The sequence below is a fragment of the Esox lucius genome, chromosome 20 (genome assembly GCF_011004845.1).
Source record: "Esox lucius isolate fEsoLuc1 chromosome 20, fEsoLuc1.pri, whole genome shotgun sequence".
Classification (NCBI taxonomy): Eukaryota; Metazoa; Chordata; class Actinopteri; order Esociformes; family Esocidae; genus Esox; species Esox lucius.
In genome coordinates this window covers 16336609-16353781 of record NC_047588.1, presented here as the reverse complement: position 1 = coordinate 16353781, position 17173 = coordinate 16336609, and the positions used below count along the sequence as shown (strand labels likewise).

Sequence of the window (17173 nt, the reverse complement as noted above, 5' to 3'; positions counted from 1 at the left end):
TGTACGTTCTCTCTGTGAAACCAAACAGCAGTGTTCCATGGCATACATGTGAGCCTTATAATGTTCCACGGCACACATGAGCACCTTACAGTGTTCCACCGCACACACAAGAACCTTCCAGTATCCCACAGCACACAAAAACCTTCCAGTGTTCCACGGCACACTAGAACATTCCAGCATTCCTCGGCACACTTGAAATCCTTCCAGTTTTTCACGGCACACATGTGGACCATCCAGTATCCAACGGCACATTTGAGAACCTTCTGGTGTTTTGCAGCACACATGAGAAAATTCCAGTGTTTCTCGGCATACATGAGATCCTTACAGAGTTGCTCAGCACACATGGGAACCTTACAGTGTTCCTCGGCACACATGAGAACCTTCCAGCGTTAAACAGCACACATGAGAACCTTCCAGCGTAAAACGGCCCACATGAGAACCTTCCAGTGTTGTTTGGCACAAATAAGAACCTTCCAGTGTTCCTCAGCTCAAATTAGAAACTTCCAGTGTTCCTCAGCACACATAAGAACCTACCATTGTTCTACAGCACACATGAGAACCTTACAGTGTTCCACGGCAAAGATGAGTACATTCCAGTGTAATCCCTGGCTTTGTCTATCTGGCTGTTCTATCTTCCCAGAGACAAAGATCTTATTTGCATGTTAATGTTTGAAACATGAAAGCATACCACCAACAAGACAACGATAATGGACTTTCCAGTGTCACATCAACATTATTTAACAGAATACCTTTAGATTGTTGTAATTATTTTTACTGAGAGCTAGTTATTGTTTAGTGATATTCTTGGATATGTGTGTGGACACAGTATTTGTGTGTGTGTGTGTGTGGGTGGGCGAGACAAAAACAAGACACCACATCTAACCCAGACACAACACTGCAGATCCTGGATACATATTAGCATCAAACAGAGACACACTGGATAGCAACCCAAACAAACAAACACACACACACACACACACACACACACATACTAGCAGACACTAGATGTTAGACAAGGAATGGGGCGTTATCGGTTTGCGTTACACTGAAACATTGTTTTTAACTAGGATTTTAAGAACACCTATGATTGCATGTTTTTGTTGTAGCCCACAACAAACACATCACATTCAACAAATCGAAAGCTGGATGATTAATGATGGAGTTGAGACAGATTAGCTGGCCAAGGACAGCGTCTTCGATGCAACCTCGTTGAGGGCACCGGCTCTCTTACACGCCGTCACAACAGACTTCATACAGGCTAACTGCGGCAGTCACTTTAACAAGGCAACGTTATAAGCTCCTCTTTCTACCTGCCACTCTCTGCCTACCCTCCTGCACTCTGGTGTGGTTTGCTTTACGTAAGTCCACAGGACTTATCCCCTGCACTTAGCCTGGCGATCACGTTTCCTGAAAGTGGACTCCGCTGACACGTTTGTGACCCCTGAAATGGGCCGTGTGCCCGGGTATGTTGGAGCTGGCTGGGCTCTGCTGGGGCACGTTAGCAGAGCTCTGACATGTGTGGTGGATGGACTAACGCTCAGTGGGTGGATCCATACTTATTTAAACATATCAATATAAGCATGTTAGTGAAGTCTCTGTGGGAAGATGAAAACACGCACATACATATACAGCCACGGAAAGAAATTAAGGGACCGCTACACCTCTTTCTTTCCTTTCCAAAATAGTTAAAAAGGAACGTTTTCAGTGAGGAACGGAAGCGTTCAATTTGCAGTGGTTAATTTTAACCCTTCTGTTCCTTACTCAAAACCTTCCCTTTCGACTCTTTTGGAAAGGAAAGAGAAAGGTGCAGTGGTCTCTTCATTTTTTCCAGAGCTGTACATATGAATGAAATAAAGCAGATCTAGACAAGTGGTTCTGGGAGAATGTTGGAGGTTAATGCAGGGGAACTGATACCAGTGGTAAAAATAATGGAGGTAAGAGGAATGGAAGTCTAAAACAGAGAAGGAGACGAAGAGCGTTAACGATATAAGGGAGTAACATCACCCCTCCTATATGCAAATAATATTTCACCAATCAAACTAACACAAAATAAAATTATTATTCTCTTATTAATTCTCTACAATGTTTAAAAACAGCCCCTTGCCTTCTCCAACCCCTATTCTTCATCCTCCCAGCTTCACTCCTGAAACAGCTGAACCTGACAAACACATTTCCCTGGTACCTGCACCCAGTCCTCTCCTCGTTTCCCTACACAGACATTCATGCTAATGCCCACGGAAGCCCAGACGAAAAATGGGAATTCATGACTTTTACTGAAACTCTTACCATAACCCTAACCCTAAATTTAACAACTTAACTTTTATGTCCAAACCTAACCCAAAGCCAACTCCTAATCTTAAACTTCACCCTAATCCAGAAGCCTACAAAAACATTTTCATCAAGTCTCATGTAGGGCTGTCACGGTATCAGATTTTCACTACATGATTATCGTGGCCAAAATATTTCACGGTAATGATATTATCGAGGTAACTGTAGAAAATGTGAAGGAAGAAAATGCTATCAGTCAAATTAATCTTCAACTTTGTTTAATGTGTTTTTTTGTTCTCTTTTTTGGCAAATTAATTACACTCAAAATATGAGTGTATGGAGGGTGGAGAGAGCATGTAACCATAACTATACAAATACAAAAATAAAAGCGTACAAAAAGAACAATTACACTTAATGGATAGTGAAAAGGCAACCAGATTAACTGATATACTGATAAACAGTTTTGGGAAAAACTCTAAACATTTTCACCTAGTGAATAGGCTACGGAAAAGCGATAATGAAACGAATAATGTATAGGTCCAGGCTCGTAATTTAAGCACATGCATCGTTTGTCCATGACTAAGCAATGGAAAAACCAGGAGGAGTTTTGAGAAAAATACAACGTCCCTTTTTCCATGTGAATAGGCCACAAAAACGGTGCGTCTTTTCAGGATTTCTCCATGAATAAGATCATTTTCGGAAAAAAGCAAATTCAGTTTGGCCAAGTGAAGTTGATATTATCATGTGTATTATTAACATGATATCAATGTTTCATTTTTAAATATCACGGGTTTCATCAACACGGGTACATCGTGACACCCCTAGTCTCATGCAACGTCAGGAATTTGGGCCCTGAGAGAGAAATAAACGCACGCACGCACACACACACACCCACGCGCACGCGCACACACTCATGCCTGGGCATCACTCACGGCCCTGTGCCCCTACCATGCCTGTTTGCCTTTCTCTCAATGGTCTCCTTTGAACAGGCCACGCTGGGAAAAGAGAAAAAGCAAATGAAGGAGAGAAAAAAAAAAAAACGAGGCGAACTCTGGGAATTTACTGCAACAAGATAAATATCCGAGCCACGGTGTCGGGACGCACACGCCCTCTCATTACAGAGTCAACGTGTAATCTTATAAAACAGGCATTGTCTGCAGGCGGAAGGGGGTAGACACACTGCAAAGAGAGCAGAGCAGAGAAACATGTTGACTTTGGAGAAAGCGCTATAGGAGAAGTGATCAGTCATATTCTGTGGACACACAGGCATGCACACGCACGTGTACTATATATACACACACCAGCAAACACACAAGCACAGAGTCACAAAAATGCAAAGGCACATACTGTTCTTTACACAAACATTATGCCTTACCAAATCCCCAAACACTCAGAAAACATTACAGTAAAAAAGCCAAAGTGAAGTAAGAAATGATGCAGATCATCACTCATGAATACAAGGCAAAGTACATTTCCACCACTGGCGATAAGCCTGTTGGAATGCTGTGTCTGTGTCGGAGCTCAGGGAAAAGCTGCACTCATTTTTCAACATGCATTGTGGCAGGCGGGAAACAGGCTACAGCAGCCTTTTAGTCAGACCACAGACGAGGTAAGACTGACCTTTACATGCATGTGCATGCTTGTGTACGCATGCACGGACGCACACACGCACACACGCACACACACACACTACTGGTCAACATCCTACATCATTACAAACCACAGACATGTTGAGCAATGTTGACAATAGTGTGTGGGTCCATTGGGCTGCGGGACACAGGAGCATACAGAAAAACACAACCTGTTGGGGAGAAGGGAGAAGGTTGCTCTACTAGAAGATTGTTAGTGCCACTAATTAATAGTCTGGAAAGTAGGCTTAATCTACGTTAAAAAACTGAACTACTAAAATGTTTTCATCAGACAGCTCTAATGTAGCATTAGGCAGCTAGCTATTAGCTAGCCATGCAGTAGCCACTAGCTACCCACCTACGACTAGTCTCGTTAAAGAATAAAAGACCAAACTGTAATCAATCTCTGTACTCAAGGACAAACACGTGTACAGATAACCTTGTTAAAAAGGTCTGACTTTGTTTCATATTTATATTCAGCCTTTACGTCAACAAATGCAACATATTCAATAAGGGTGTGCGGAAATTTGATATCCACTGTCTGTAGCCCTGCCATTTGAAGGTCATGTACCATCAGTACCTCCCTACCTGACATGACCCTTAACTTCTGTAGCCCTGCCATTTGAAGGTCATGTACCATCAGTACCTCCCTACCTGACATGACCCTTTACTTCTGTAGCCCTGCCATATGGTATGATCAGTCTGTGAACAAGGCTCACACTTCAGGATATCAGTATTGCATGTTTACAATGATAACTGAGGAAATTCAGGCCCAACATGGGGGTCTGATCCTTAAGCAGCCTTTCAGCAAAGATCTGCTCCGTGTAGAGGTCAAATAAGCAGCTCACTTCCAGAATGAACACCCCCCTGCACACACACAACATACAGGCACACACAAACACGTACATCCCCTGCTGAAGCCTAACAGTATATATCTTACCCAACAGTCACTGACCCATTTCCCGAGCAGCTCTGATCCTGCCACAGAACTCCGGGGATCAGAGGAGCGCTGTGACATGGAAATCTGAGAACCAACCCAGCGAGAGAAAACATTGCTGCTGCCAACAGTGTGTGTGTGTGTGTGTGTGTGTGTGTGTGAGAGAGACAATTGTTTTACACTTCTGCTTAACATTACACCTAAATATATTACTTCAATGAGAGTAAATATATAGGGACAGGAGGACGAGGCCCTCCTGGTGATCAGGGAATCTAGTGGCACTTGGAGCCAAACTATGTAGGACAGACAGGGAACTCTGTGCGACAGACAGGGAACTCTGTGCGACAGACAGGGAACTCTGTGCGACAGACAGGGAACTCTGTGCGACAGACAGGGAACTCTGTGCGACAGACAGGGAACTCTGTGCGACAGACAGGGAACTCTGTGCGACAGTCATCAGCACGGGAAGTCCTCAAAAGCCCCCAATAATGAGTCCTTGTGGGCACGTGGTTAATGAGCACCTGTGTTCAGGGTGAGGTTACAGTGTATACACCAAGGGAGTGTCAGGAAACATACTGGCAGACAGGTCAGTGTGCGCCTACTGCACCCAAGAGTGTGTGTGTTGTGGTGTGAATACATGTGTTCGTGCTTTAGAGAGCTTAGTGTCCAGGAGTGTGTGTGTGTGTGTGTGTACTCATCACTTTAATTATGTTGTGTGTATAATCCTGTTAGCTGGTGGCCAACTCCTGAGAGGTTAATAAGAAAGGGCCGGCGGGATGAGGCATGCTCCATTACAGTGTGGAATCCCCTCTCCATTCAGGACACTAAGAGCCACTCAGACAACACAATGAGATTAGGGTCCTAACGCGAGGAGCACTAGGCCTGTGGCATGTCCTAAGTCCTCCCTCGCTGAGACCACAAATGACATTCTTCAGCTGGAGAGGGAAAAACACTAGGGGATAATGACATAGATGTAGACGGGACAGAAAAGGCTGGGAAAATGGCATGTTTTCAAATAGCGCAGAATTAGAAAGCATAGAACTGACCGGAGAAATGAAATGAAGGGGAACCCAGATATATTCCTATTCTGGATGAATAAAGCCTACAGGAGAAGACAATGGCTGATCTCTGTTGGATTGATTTATACAATACTTATTGGGCCAGATAATGAAATGGCTCTTAACAACAAGAGTAGAATAAAAGAATGGGTACTGAACCTTTTTAAATACACAGAAGCCCTGACCGTCCCGCTATACTGCTGTGTATGGTTAATCTAACCAGTTTTGGATTGGCCTGCATAATCACGTCCACGTGTGTGCTGGCGCGCGTGCAATGGCACAGTGGGTCCCGCATGTCATTTAACTGAAAACCCAGGAAGTGGACTGACATCTGTATGGTTGTGAAGGAAGCAGAGCAGGACAGGAATACATCTCCCCTCCCTCCCCTTCTCAGCCATACTACTCAGACATGTCCTCCACACCCAGTGGTGTCCCACAGAAGAGTCCAGAACAACACAGAGCTCCTCTCCATCTGCCTTTTATACCTGGGCCCTACCGGTCCATTTGAACATAGAGCATGTGTGTGTTAAGGTACTGTAATGACTGGTAGAGACATGCTTTGCTGTAGCTCCTCTGAGGTCAGATTAAAAAAAGTACTGTTACTGGGATTACCCCGGTAGGGTTCTAGAGAATTCTTGTTGACATTGGTCTTTTCGTATCTGCTGGATATGTAGACTGCACATGGCATTGCTGACAAGGCAAGGGGTAGTGGCACCAGGTCTCTTGGTTAAACTAGAGGGCCAGGAACCAACAGCCTGCTGTTATAGTGTTTCATGGTGCAGTGTTTACACTCGCAACTCACATATGCAGCTCCCCGCCAGAGACCAGAGTTCAATACTGCCTCTACCCTTCATCCCTATGACCCATCTTTATCTGTCTCCTTCTGTCTTAGAACTGTCAATTAATGCCTAAAATAAAGAAATATATATATGTATGTATGTATGTATGTATGTATGTTTGTGAGTGTAACAAGAGTGCGTGTCCACTCTCCATAGGAAAATAAAAATTATAATCACTGAGAGAACAGAAACATTTGTTGTTCTGCAGTTAGGCAAGATACTTGATAATGACTAATGAGAGAAATGTGAATGTAAGACAGTGTGACAATGTGAGACTGGGCTGTTGGCATTTGTCCTGTGGGACAAGACACACAGCACATGTGGTCATTGTTATTTTTGGTGTGGATCCTGTGATTTGGTTCCCACCAATCTTAATTTGGTGTGACTGAGAAAATGCAGAAACAGTAGCTGCTACAGTAGTTCTGAAATGTGATGGGTAAATGCAAAAACACATTCTCATTTACCTGGGAGCTATCAGGGAGAACACAACCCCTTCATTGGGATGAGACGGATCAACATCACCCCTGCATTAGGATGAGACGGATCAACATCACCCCTGCATTAGGATGAGACGGATCAACATTACCCCTGCATGAGGATGAGACGGATCAACATCACCCCTGCATGAGGATGAGACGGATCAACATCACCCCTGCATGAGGATGAGACGGATCAACATCACCCCTGCATGAGGATGAGACGGATCAACATCACCCCTGCATGAGGATGAGACGGATCAACATCACCCCTGCATGAGGATGAGACGGATCAACATCACCCCTGCATGAGGATGAGACGGATCAACATCACCCCTGCATGAGGATGAGACGGATCAACATCACCCCAGCATGAGGATGAGACGGATCAACATCACCCCTGCATTAGGATGAGACGGATCAACATCACCCCAGCATAAGGATGAGACGGATCAACATCACCCCTGCATGAGGATGAGACGGATCAACATCACCCCAGCATTAGGATGAGACGGATCAACATCACCCCTGCATGAGGATGAGACGGATCAACATCACCCCTGCATTAGGATGAGACGGATCAACATCACCCCAGCATAAGGATGAGACGGATCAACATCACCCCAGCATGAGGATGAGACGGATCAACATCACCCCTGCATTAGGATGAGACGGATCAACATCACCCCAGCATAAGGATGAGACGGATCAACATCACCCCAGCATGAGGATGAGACGGATCAACATCACCCCTGCATGAGGATGAGACGGATCAACATCACCCCAGCATAAGGATGAGACGGATCAACATCACCCCAGCATGAGGATGAGACGGATCAACATCACCCCTGCATTAGGATGAGACGGATCAACATCACCCCTGCATTAGGATGAGACGGATCAACATCAGTCCTGCATTAGGATGAGACGGATCAACATTACCCCAGCATGAGGATGAGACGGATCAACATTACCCCAGCATGAGGATGAGACGGATCAACATCACCCCTGCATGAGAATGAGACAGATTAACTATCCCTTTTCATAACTATACGGCTTGTTTCTCATAATAATAGATATGTCAATCAATGCAAGTGGGTGGTCTTTGCGGGTTTTAGATGGGTGATGAGTTGGGCCTGGTTTTCACCAGATTTAGCATTTTGCATTCGGGCCAATGAGTTCCATTTGACCACAGAATCCTTAGCCTCAAGCTCACACAGTCTTTTGACGAACCATACAGTTATGGAAATTAGAGTGAAGAGTAGGTTTGGGCGATAGGACGATACCACGAGGCAAAACATTACAATGTCAAAAAAGGGGTTTTATTATATTTAAACTCGACTCACCCCGCAGAATTCTGTCAGCCTCAACTGTGCAGTGCAGTGAGCGAGCAGCAACGGAACATGCCAAATAGCCTATTCAGTAAGGATGCACCAACAACACTTTTTCATTGCCGATACTGATACCGAGTATACAACTGTACAACTCAACAAGTATCTGCCAACACAGAGCACTGATCAACTAACAGCATTTGAAATATGAACAGCTACATTGAACAGCTATATGAATATGATTGCTATAACTCTTTAAAATCAGTAAACAGACACCAAGTTAAAGACCCAACACTTTGCAAAGGTTGAATAAATATAAACATTCTAATTGAATTGTATGCCATACAAAATGTTATTAACAACTGTCTCAATACTAATGTAAGATTCAGTGGAAATTACAGCATTTTAAAAACAAAATATAATTAAAATAAAGTTCCAAGGACATTGTAGGGCAGAGAATTTGTGGAAATTCAATAGAGATTTAAAGTGAAAAAGTGGAAAAACGGGAAGTCCTACAAAAGATCCCTGATACTCTATGCATTAACCTAATTTGCCCACCATCATACATTTTCACAATGACCAAAACAATGATCTCTCTTGTAAGCTCATCCAAGAGAAACTCATCTTCCTACAACAGTGGATTCTGACATTACATTGTAAAGACAGGCTGTCCCAGAGGCTTGAATGTGTCTCACACACTCTCTTATATCAGTGTCACTCTAATACACACATGCCTTTATGTCAGTCACCTATATGAAAGACAGTCATTCACTGATATGACATTCATAGAGGGGGGCCCCAGTGACCTCTTAATGTGCATGAGAGGTAGGCTGTATGGTCATTCATCCTGTGTGTGTGTGTGTGTGTGTGTGTGTGTGTGTATGTAGGCCAGTTTGAAAGCAGTCTCTTAGGTGCGGCCTGTGTTTGTGTAGCAGATGAAAGGCCAGGAGACCTGAGGGAGTTCCTCTGTTTTTTCTCTTTTTCTGACCCCAGGTTATTTTAGAGAGGAAACACACATTTACACATATCAGTGGACACACACACACACACACATACATAAATCCAGCGTTTAGAGAGATCCACAGCTATTTATCGCGGGGGACTCACGTACACAGTGGGATCTGTGTTTAGCCGTGTTTAGCGCTCCATTTGGGGCCAGATAAATCAGCCGCTGTCGGGGAGAAGCCTCCATTACTGGAACGAGAGGCCCCGGAGCTCCTTGTCAGTCAAAAGTAGAGCGGCCCACCTCCTGCGTTTGAACTGCTAATTACAGGGAGCCTCCGCTCAACTTAAACCCTGCTACCAGACAGCTAACGCAGCGGCCTGCTTGGTTAGCACGCTAATGCCAACACTAACACGGAGGCCATTTTACCTGAGATAAACACTGGGAAAATATTTATAGAAACGTACTGCTGGGCATCCCCCCACACTCAGCCCACCTTCCCTCCACTCCACATTCCCCCACTGAGAAACGTCTCTTCCAGGCTTGAGTGACAGCAGAGTGATTTCTGCTCAGGGGTCAACGGCAACGCAAGAAAAACGGGAATGCTAAAGCTAGGCTAGGCTAACCCTCTGGCTAACCTCTCCATACCTGCCAAAAATTAATCAAACGGAGAGTTAAAGGGAGCCAGACTGGACTATAAACCACGGGCCAGGATGAGTAATGGCTTTTTAAGTAGTGAGAACTGAAAATGAGAAGTGGAGGAAACAGACACCTCTGGCCTGCTCACATAGACATTATAGGCCAGGCTGCATCTGGGCTTCATGAATAAAATATAGGAGGAAGAGATGAAGACAGAATGAACAAAAGGAAATTGTATCCCCCTGTATATGAATGTACACCAGACCAGAATCTCAGAGCTCTCACAGCATCTCTCTGTTCCCTCCATGACAAACAGCACAGCCAAATTCTGACTTGAAGTCCCACAAGGGGAAGTCCCCTAACCAACAGCCCAGATGGACCACAGATATTAACCTGACATTCCTCTGTGCTGCACATACATTCACAGTACCTCCTTTTCACTTGATCGTGAATACGAACAGGATACATTTTAGGCATCAATAATATTAATCATACAACCCCATTTCCATAAGTTGGGACGCTGCATAAAATGCAAATAAAAACAGAATGCAATGGTAGGCAAATCATGTATCCCTATATTTAATTGAAAATAGTACAAAGACGTATTTGTAAAAGTTTTTGTAAAGATACGTGCCCATTTTGAATTTGACGCCAGCAACACGTTTAAAAAGTGTTGGGACAGAAGCATGTTTACCACTGTGTTACATCACCCTTTAACAATATTCTGTAAGCGTTTGGAAACTGAGGAGACCAAGTGCTGTAGTTTTGGAAGTGAAATGTTTTCCCATTCTTGCTTGATATAGGATATCCACTGCTCAACAGTTCGGGGTCTCCTTTGTCTTATTTTTAGTTTCATGATGTGCCAAATGTTTTCAATGGGTGACAGGTCTGGACTGCAGGCAGGCCAGTTTAGCACCCAAACTCTTTTACTGCAGAGCCATGCTGTTGTAATACATACTGAATGTTGTTTGGCATTGTCTTGCTGAAATAAGCAAAGCCTTCCCACTAAAAGACATTGTCTGGATGGCAGCATAAGTTGCTCCGAAACCTGTATATTTTGTTCAGTATTAATGGTGCCTTCACAGATGTGCACTAATGCAACCTCATACCATCACAGATGCCATTTTAACTGTGCGCTGATAAAAAGCTGGATGGTCACTCTCCACTTTAGTCCGGAGGATGCGGCATCCATGATTCCCATGAAGAACTTCAAATTTTGATTGGTCAGACCACAGGACAGTTTTGCACTTTGCCTCAGTCCACCTTAAATGAGCTTGGGCCCAGAGAAAGCGGTAGTGGTTCTAGATCTTGTTTATATCTGGTTTCTTCTTTGCATGGTAGAGTTTTCGGAGGTGTTCCTGAGCCAAGGTAGTGATTTCCACTACAGAATCCTGTCTCTTTTTAATGCATTGCCTTCTGAGGGCCTAAAGATCACAGCCATCCAATATTGGTTTTCAGTTTTGTTCCTTTGCGTACAGAGATTTCTCTGGATTCTCTGAATCTTTTAATTATTCTGTACCATAGATGATAAGATCTCCAAACTCTTTGCAATTTTACGTTGAGAAACATTATTCATAGATTTTTGCACTATATGTCTGTGTAGTCTTTCACAGAGTTGTGAACCCCTCCCCATCTTTTCTTCTGAAAGACTCATCCTCTCTGGGATGTTCTTTTTATACACAATCATGTTACTGACCAGTTGCTAATTAATCAGATTAGTTGGGTTATGATCCACCAGGTTTATTTTTATTTTTTTGCATTGCATAACTTTTCTTTTGTTGTTCCAGTCCCAGCTATTTTGGAACATGTTGCTGGCATCAAATTGAAAGTGGGCATATTTTTTCAAGAAAACATTTGATATGTTGTCTTTGTACTATTTTCTATTGAATATAGGGTTTAAATGATTTCCACATCATTGCATTCTGTTTTCATTTACATTTTACACAGCGTCCCAACCTTTTTGGAAACAGAGGTGTATGTGGATAATTATACCTTTAACTTAATTTCCTGATGAAGCGCAAGCCAAGTTGATCAAAAAGATCTAGACATTTACAAATACATGCAGAATGTCAAAAGACTTGTGACTAAGAAAAGCCCTGTGTAGTCGCAGATAGCCTCATGGTAAGCCTGTTGGCCAATTAACCAGAAGGTGGTTACTAATCCCAAACCCGACAAGGTGAAAGATCTGTCATTGTGCCCTTGAACAAAAAAACACAACCCTAATTGCCACTGAAAGTCACTCAGGACACCGCGCGTCTTCTAAATAACAATGTAATATTCCCCAAATAAAGAGCTGAGCTAGCATTATAGCTTAAGACGGAGACATTCAGATAGCAGTCATACCCACCCAGACAGATGAATAATTAATTTGATGCGTGTCCTGCATCCCTCTTCCCAGTAGCCCATCGATAGCGTCCATTATGGGGTTGCTGTATACATTACAGCATGTATAGAGTGTCAGAAACTTCCCGAATCCACGGCTAACGCCAACGGGAAACAGCAGCAGGAAGTGATGGACGGATTGGCAAATGAGTACATTAGTCAGACTACAATCCCACAGCAGGGAGAGCCAGTCATGGCTCCAGTCATATTAGCATTAGCAAAATACAGAGACACGCAGACACTGACAACACGCACAGGAACTGTGACAGTTAAGAGAATGATTGAAAAACAGAAACATGTTAGCACGTTTCTCCATTTTAAATGTGGAAAACGTGCCATGTGCATGCTAATGGGCCTTAATACCTGTAGTGGTTTTAAAACTGTGTTAGGATGGTATGAATAATGGACTCTGACTTGTTTCAACATGCATGCTTCTACTCAAGAAAGGTGGACTGGCTAGGTACTGACGCGTCACAAGTCCAAACCATGACGTGATGTCACCCACTCCTAGAGTGGCTAATGAATAGCATTAAAGAGCCCCACAAAACCAGTCCCTTCTGTAAACAGCAAGGGCAAGGGACCATCACTTTTCAACTTCAGACAGTCTACGCCATTTACATCAACACGCACGGACAAATGAACACACACAGAACAAAAGAATAATCCACAAACAGTTGGATCTAATCAGCTGACACACTTCATCACACACTCGCAATGGAAACTTCAAAACCAGGCAAACACAAACACACACCACAGTACACTGACAGCACAAATACACCGCCCCACATTTCCAAGACACAACCTAGAAGGTTCCCATGTTTAATCATAATTTATAACAGAAGACTCCAGCACCAAATACCCTCACACCCTAAAAACACACAAAGACACATGGATGGAAAAACGGCAACATACTGCATGCTCCAAAATCCCAGTCTACAGAGTGAGTAATAATTGTTTTATTAGTCGCTAAAATGCTGCTATTTTCTTCTTCTGCGTGTACAGTTGATTTTTTGCTAGGTCTCTGATGGATTTATTCCTGGTGTATCTATCCAAGAATAAATCAATCAGGTGGCCAGCTTGGCTTGACTTGAAAGCTCACGTTGTCGAACCCTCACAATGCAAATGTAATGCCTTGAAACCAGGCGAGACATGGACAGCATGTGTATACAGTAGGAGGGTATTGCTAACAGTAAGGTCCTGGATGTATGTTGACCATTAGCCCTACCTCTCACCCTATCTCTACTACGTGCACGCGCCAGGGTCCAAGTCTATTATTTGTGTTGTTGTTGTGTGTGTGTGTGTGTGTGTGTGTGTGTGAAAGACTGACCTGGCGGTAAGTGCCCTCCATCAGGGTGTCTAGATTTTGTAGGGGAGCAGGGGTTTTGTCTTTGAAGCGAGTCAGGAGACGCCGTTGGATGGCTCTGAACTGGATCGCTCGCTCTGACAGGAGATCCTGGTACTTCTCTGCATTCACACGCAGCTAAACAGACACACACGGACACACACACACAGTTGCTGAAACACAGCAGTAACATAGTCTTTATGTTATTCCATACCATGTGTCTGTGTGTGTGTAGGTCAGTGTGTGTGTGTGTACGTACATCAGTATGGTGTCAGTGTGTGTGTGTGTACGTACATCAGTATGGTGTCAGTGTGTGTGTGTCTGTCAGTATGGAGTCAGTGTGTGTGTGTACGTACATCAGTATGGTGTCTGTGTGTGTGTGTGTCAGTATGGAGTCAGTGTGTGTGTGTACACGTACATCAGTATGGTGTCAGTGTGTGTGTGTGTGTGTGTGTGTAGGTCAGTGTGTGTGTGTGTGTGGGTGTGTTTGTCAGTATGGAGACAGTGTGTGTGTGTACGTACATCAGTATGGTGTCTGTGTGTGTGTGTGTGTCAGTATGGAGTCAGTGTGTGTGTGTACGTACATCAGTATGGTGTCTGTGTGTGTGTGTGTGTCAGTATGGAGTCAGTGTGTGTGTGTACACGTACATCAGTATGGTGTCAGTGTGTGTGTGTGTGTGTGTGTGTGTAGGTCAGTGTGTGTGTGTGTGTGTGGGTGTGTTTGTCAGTATGGAGACAGTGTGTGTGTGTGTGTGTGTGTGTGTGTCAGTCAGTATGGAGTCAGCGTGTGTGTGTGTGCGTCTGAATGAAAGGGGGTGTATATGTCAGAGTGTGTGTGTGTGTGTCTGAATGAAAGGGGGTGTATATGTCAGAGTGTGTGTGTGTGTGTCTGAATGAATGAAAGGTGGGTGTATATGTCAGAGTGTGTGTGTGTGTCTGTCAGTATGGAGTCAGTGTGTGTGTGTGTGTCTGAATGAATGAAAGGGGGTGTATATGTCAGAGTGTGTAGGGTCAGTAAGTACCTCAAAGTGGTGGTCCACAGTCTCGAAGTATTCAGCCAGAGGGATGGGACCAGCAAAGCTGTTTTGGAAGTCCTTGACTCCCAGCCTGGCAAAGTGATGGTCAAAACGCTGCACCAGCTCCTTAACCACCAGCCAGATGTCCTCAAAACTCTCACTCTGGATTCGGTAGCGCTCTGAAGGATGGGAAGGGAAGGAGAGCAACTGCATTTGGAGGAGTTTATATTGGCCATGTGGACAGGATGCTGGATGTTTGTGTATGCATGAGTGAGGGAGTGTGTAATTGTGAGTGTGTGTTTGACTGTCTGTCTGTCTATATGTACTTACGGGAGGTCTTGGAAGCTAGTACAGTGACATGGGCCCCAGACAGGAAGTGGAAGCCCAGAGCGTTTCCCTCTTTGTCCTCAGACTGCTCCAGGAAGTCTACCACAGATAGGAAGTAGGAAGAATAGCAAACACACAGTCCACTGGTTAAGGACTTGGATGCCTATGAGATTATGACATAACACCATGACCCATTCCTAACACTGATTCTTCCATCACACTTCAGACCTTCAGTTTCCATGGACACAGTACACTAGGGACTCACTGAAGCCCTCTCTAACAGTAACTGATGTCAAATGATCTCCCGCCCACACACACACACACATACACACACGTGCGTGTTGTCAGGGGCCAGTATAATAGTGTGGTCTCCAGTGATGGGATGACAGACAGAGATAGGGCAGCTTATCTCTCCACAGGACGCCAGACAAGGTGAACAGTGTGCAGATCATATTGTTCTTTATCTGCTCACAGAGTCGCTCCCTCTCACACACACACACACACACACACACACACCTGGGCACATGTGAACCAGATCCCAACCACTTTAACATTGCTGTCTATCTGTGCTTGACTTCTCAGACACATAAAGTCTCCATCTGTAATCAGCGCCGGGGGTCCTGGGAGGTTGGAGACGCCATGTCCAGCTCCTGATAATGCCTGATAGTCAGAGCAGCTTCCCAGGGTCACACAGCGGGTAGACTACACACACACACACACACACACAGAGAGAGAGAGAGACGCCCTCACTCACTGTACCCCAGGGGACCAGTGGAGAGCAGCTCATGGAGATATCTGCAGTGTTTTACCTGGGAACACCTCGCAGAGGTTAACAGGCGGGTTGTTGGTATCCACGGTGATCTTGTATTTGGCGTTCTTGGAGGGGGAGGAGGGGCGGCATACCAGACGCAGGGGCAGGCAGAACTGACACTGGGCCACCCTGGGGATACCTGGGACGGAGGGTTCAAGAATCAGGCAGAGCGCAGGTCGCTGAATGTATATGTGGGTGGGTGGGTGGTTTGGGCGTGGGAGTCCTTAGAATATTAGACTGGCATTAATGAATGTCAGTGTTCCTGGACAGGAAGTGTGCATGTTAAATAAATGGTAATAGAGTTCTCCCGAATTCTCTCTAAGAGGTGTTGGCTCCAAATATCCCCAAAGGTAAATTTGGTCGGATAGAAAATCCCCCATAACACAGTTTTTAGACATTTCCTCTAAAAACCCATCGCGTTTATTAACATGAATCAGATCATTTCAAGCCTATTCACTACACTGAAGTCAATGTGCGAGCGAGACTCAACACCAACATCTCAAATAGCCGAGTTGGGGATGTTTTTGGAGGATCTCTGGTTGAGGGAACTCTTAAAACAGCCCTGGGAGGAGAGCAGCGCACGTTGGCCAACCATAACTCTTCCATGCTGAGTTGGCCAGACCCCTGGCTGGAGGAAGAGGGACTGACGGCAGAAATCCCCTCTCTCTCGCTCTCTCTTTCTCTTATCCTTTCACAAGAGAGGGAGGGAGAGAGAAACAGGGAGGGGGGGAACGAGATGGAGGAAGAAAGCAGCCTCTACCTTTCACCGTTTTTTAAAATACTACAGAAAATGCCTTTTATGCAATGTTTACTTAAAATGTACAAACTGTTTTGCAGGTTTTATTTCATTGTATCATTAACAAGTTGCAATATTCTCTCTCCACTTGCTTTGGCAATGTAAATCAATATTTCCCAAGCTAATAATGTCCGTTGGATTGATGTGAAATAGGGAGAGAGAGAAACAGGGAGAATAAGAAACAGGTAAAGAGAGTCAAAATCAATGAAAGAAAAATGAATAGAAAGACAGATGGAAGGGGAATATGAACAAGAGGCTTCACATCAAGACAAAAAGTCCACGAGAGAAAGAGACAGTGAAGAGAACTGACAAAGAGAGAAGTTAGAAGTGTAGAGAAGTGAAAGCTCTGGGTATTTTCCAGTAGCGGAGCAGGCCCCTCG

General features: G+C 44.4%; 1 protein-coding gene across 5 annotated transcripts in view; it reads right to left on the bottom strand.

Annotated features, from left to right (window-relative positions):
• bbs9 (Bardet-Biedl syndrome 9) overlaps positions 1-17173 on the bottom strand; it is a 161779-nt gene that overhangs the window by 101701 nt on the left and 42905 nt on the right. For all 5 annotated transcript variants that reach the window (XM_034289085.1, XM_034289084.1, XM_020041396.2 and 2 more), the window contains 4 exons: positions 15996-16136; positions 15190-15285; positions 14866-15038; positions 13829-13981 (listed from right to left, as the gene is read on the bottom strand). In XM_034289085.1, the coding sequence (XP_034144976.1) occupies positions 13829-13981; positions 14866-15038; positions 15190-15285; positions 15996-16136 (563 nt within the window). The remainder of the gene's footprint in view (positions 1-13828; positions 13982-14865; positions 15039-15189; positions 15286-15995; positions 16137-17173) is intronic.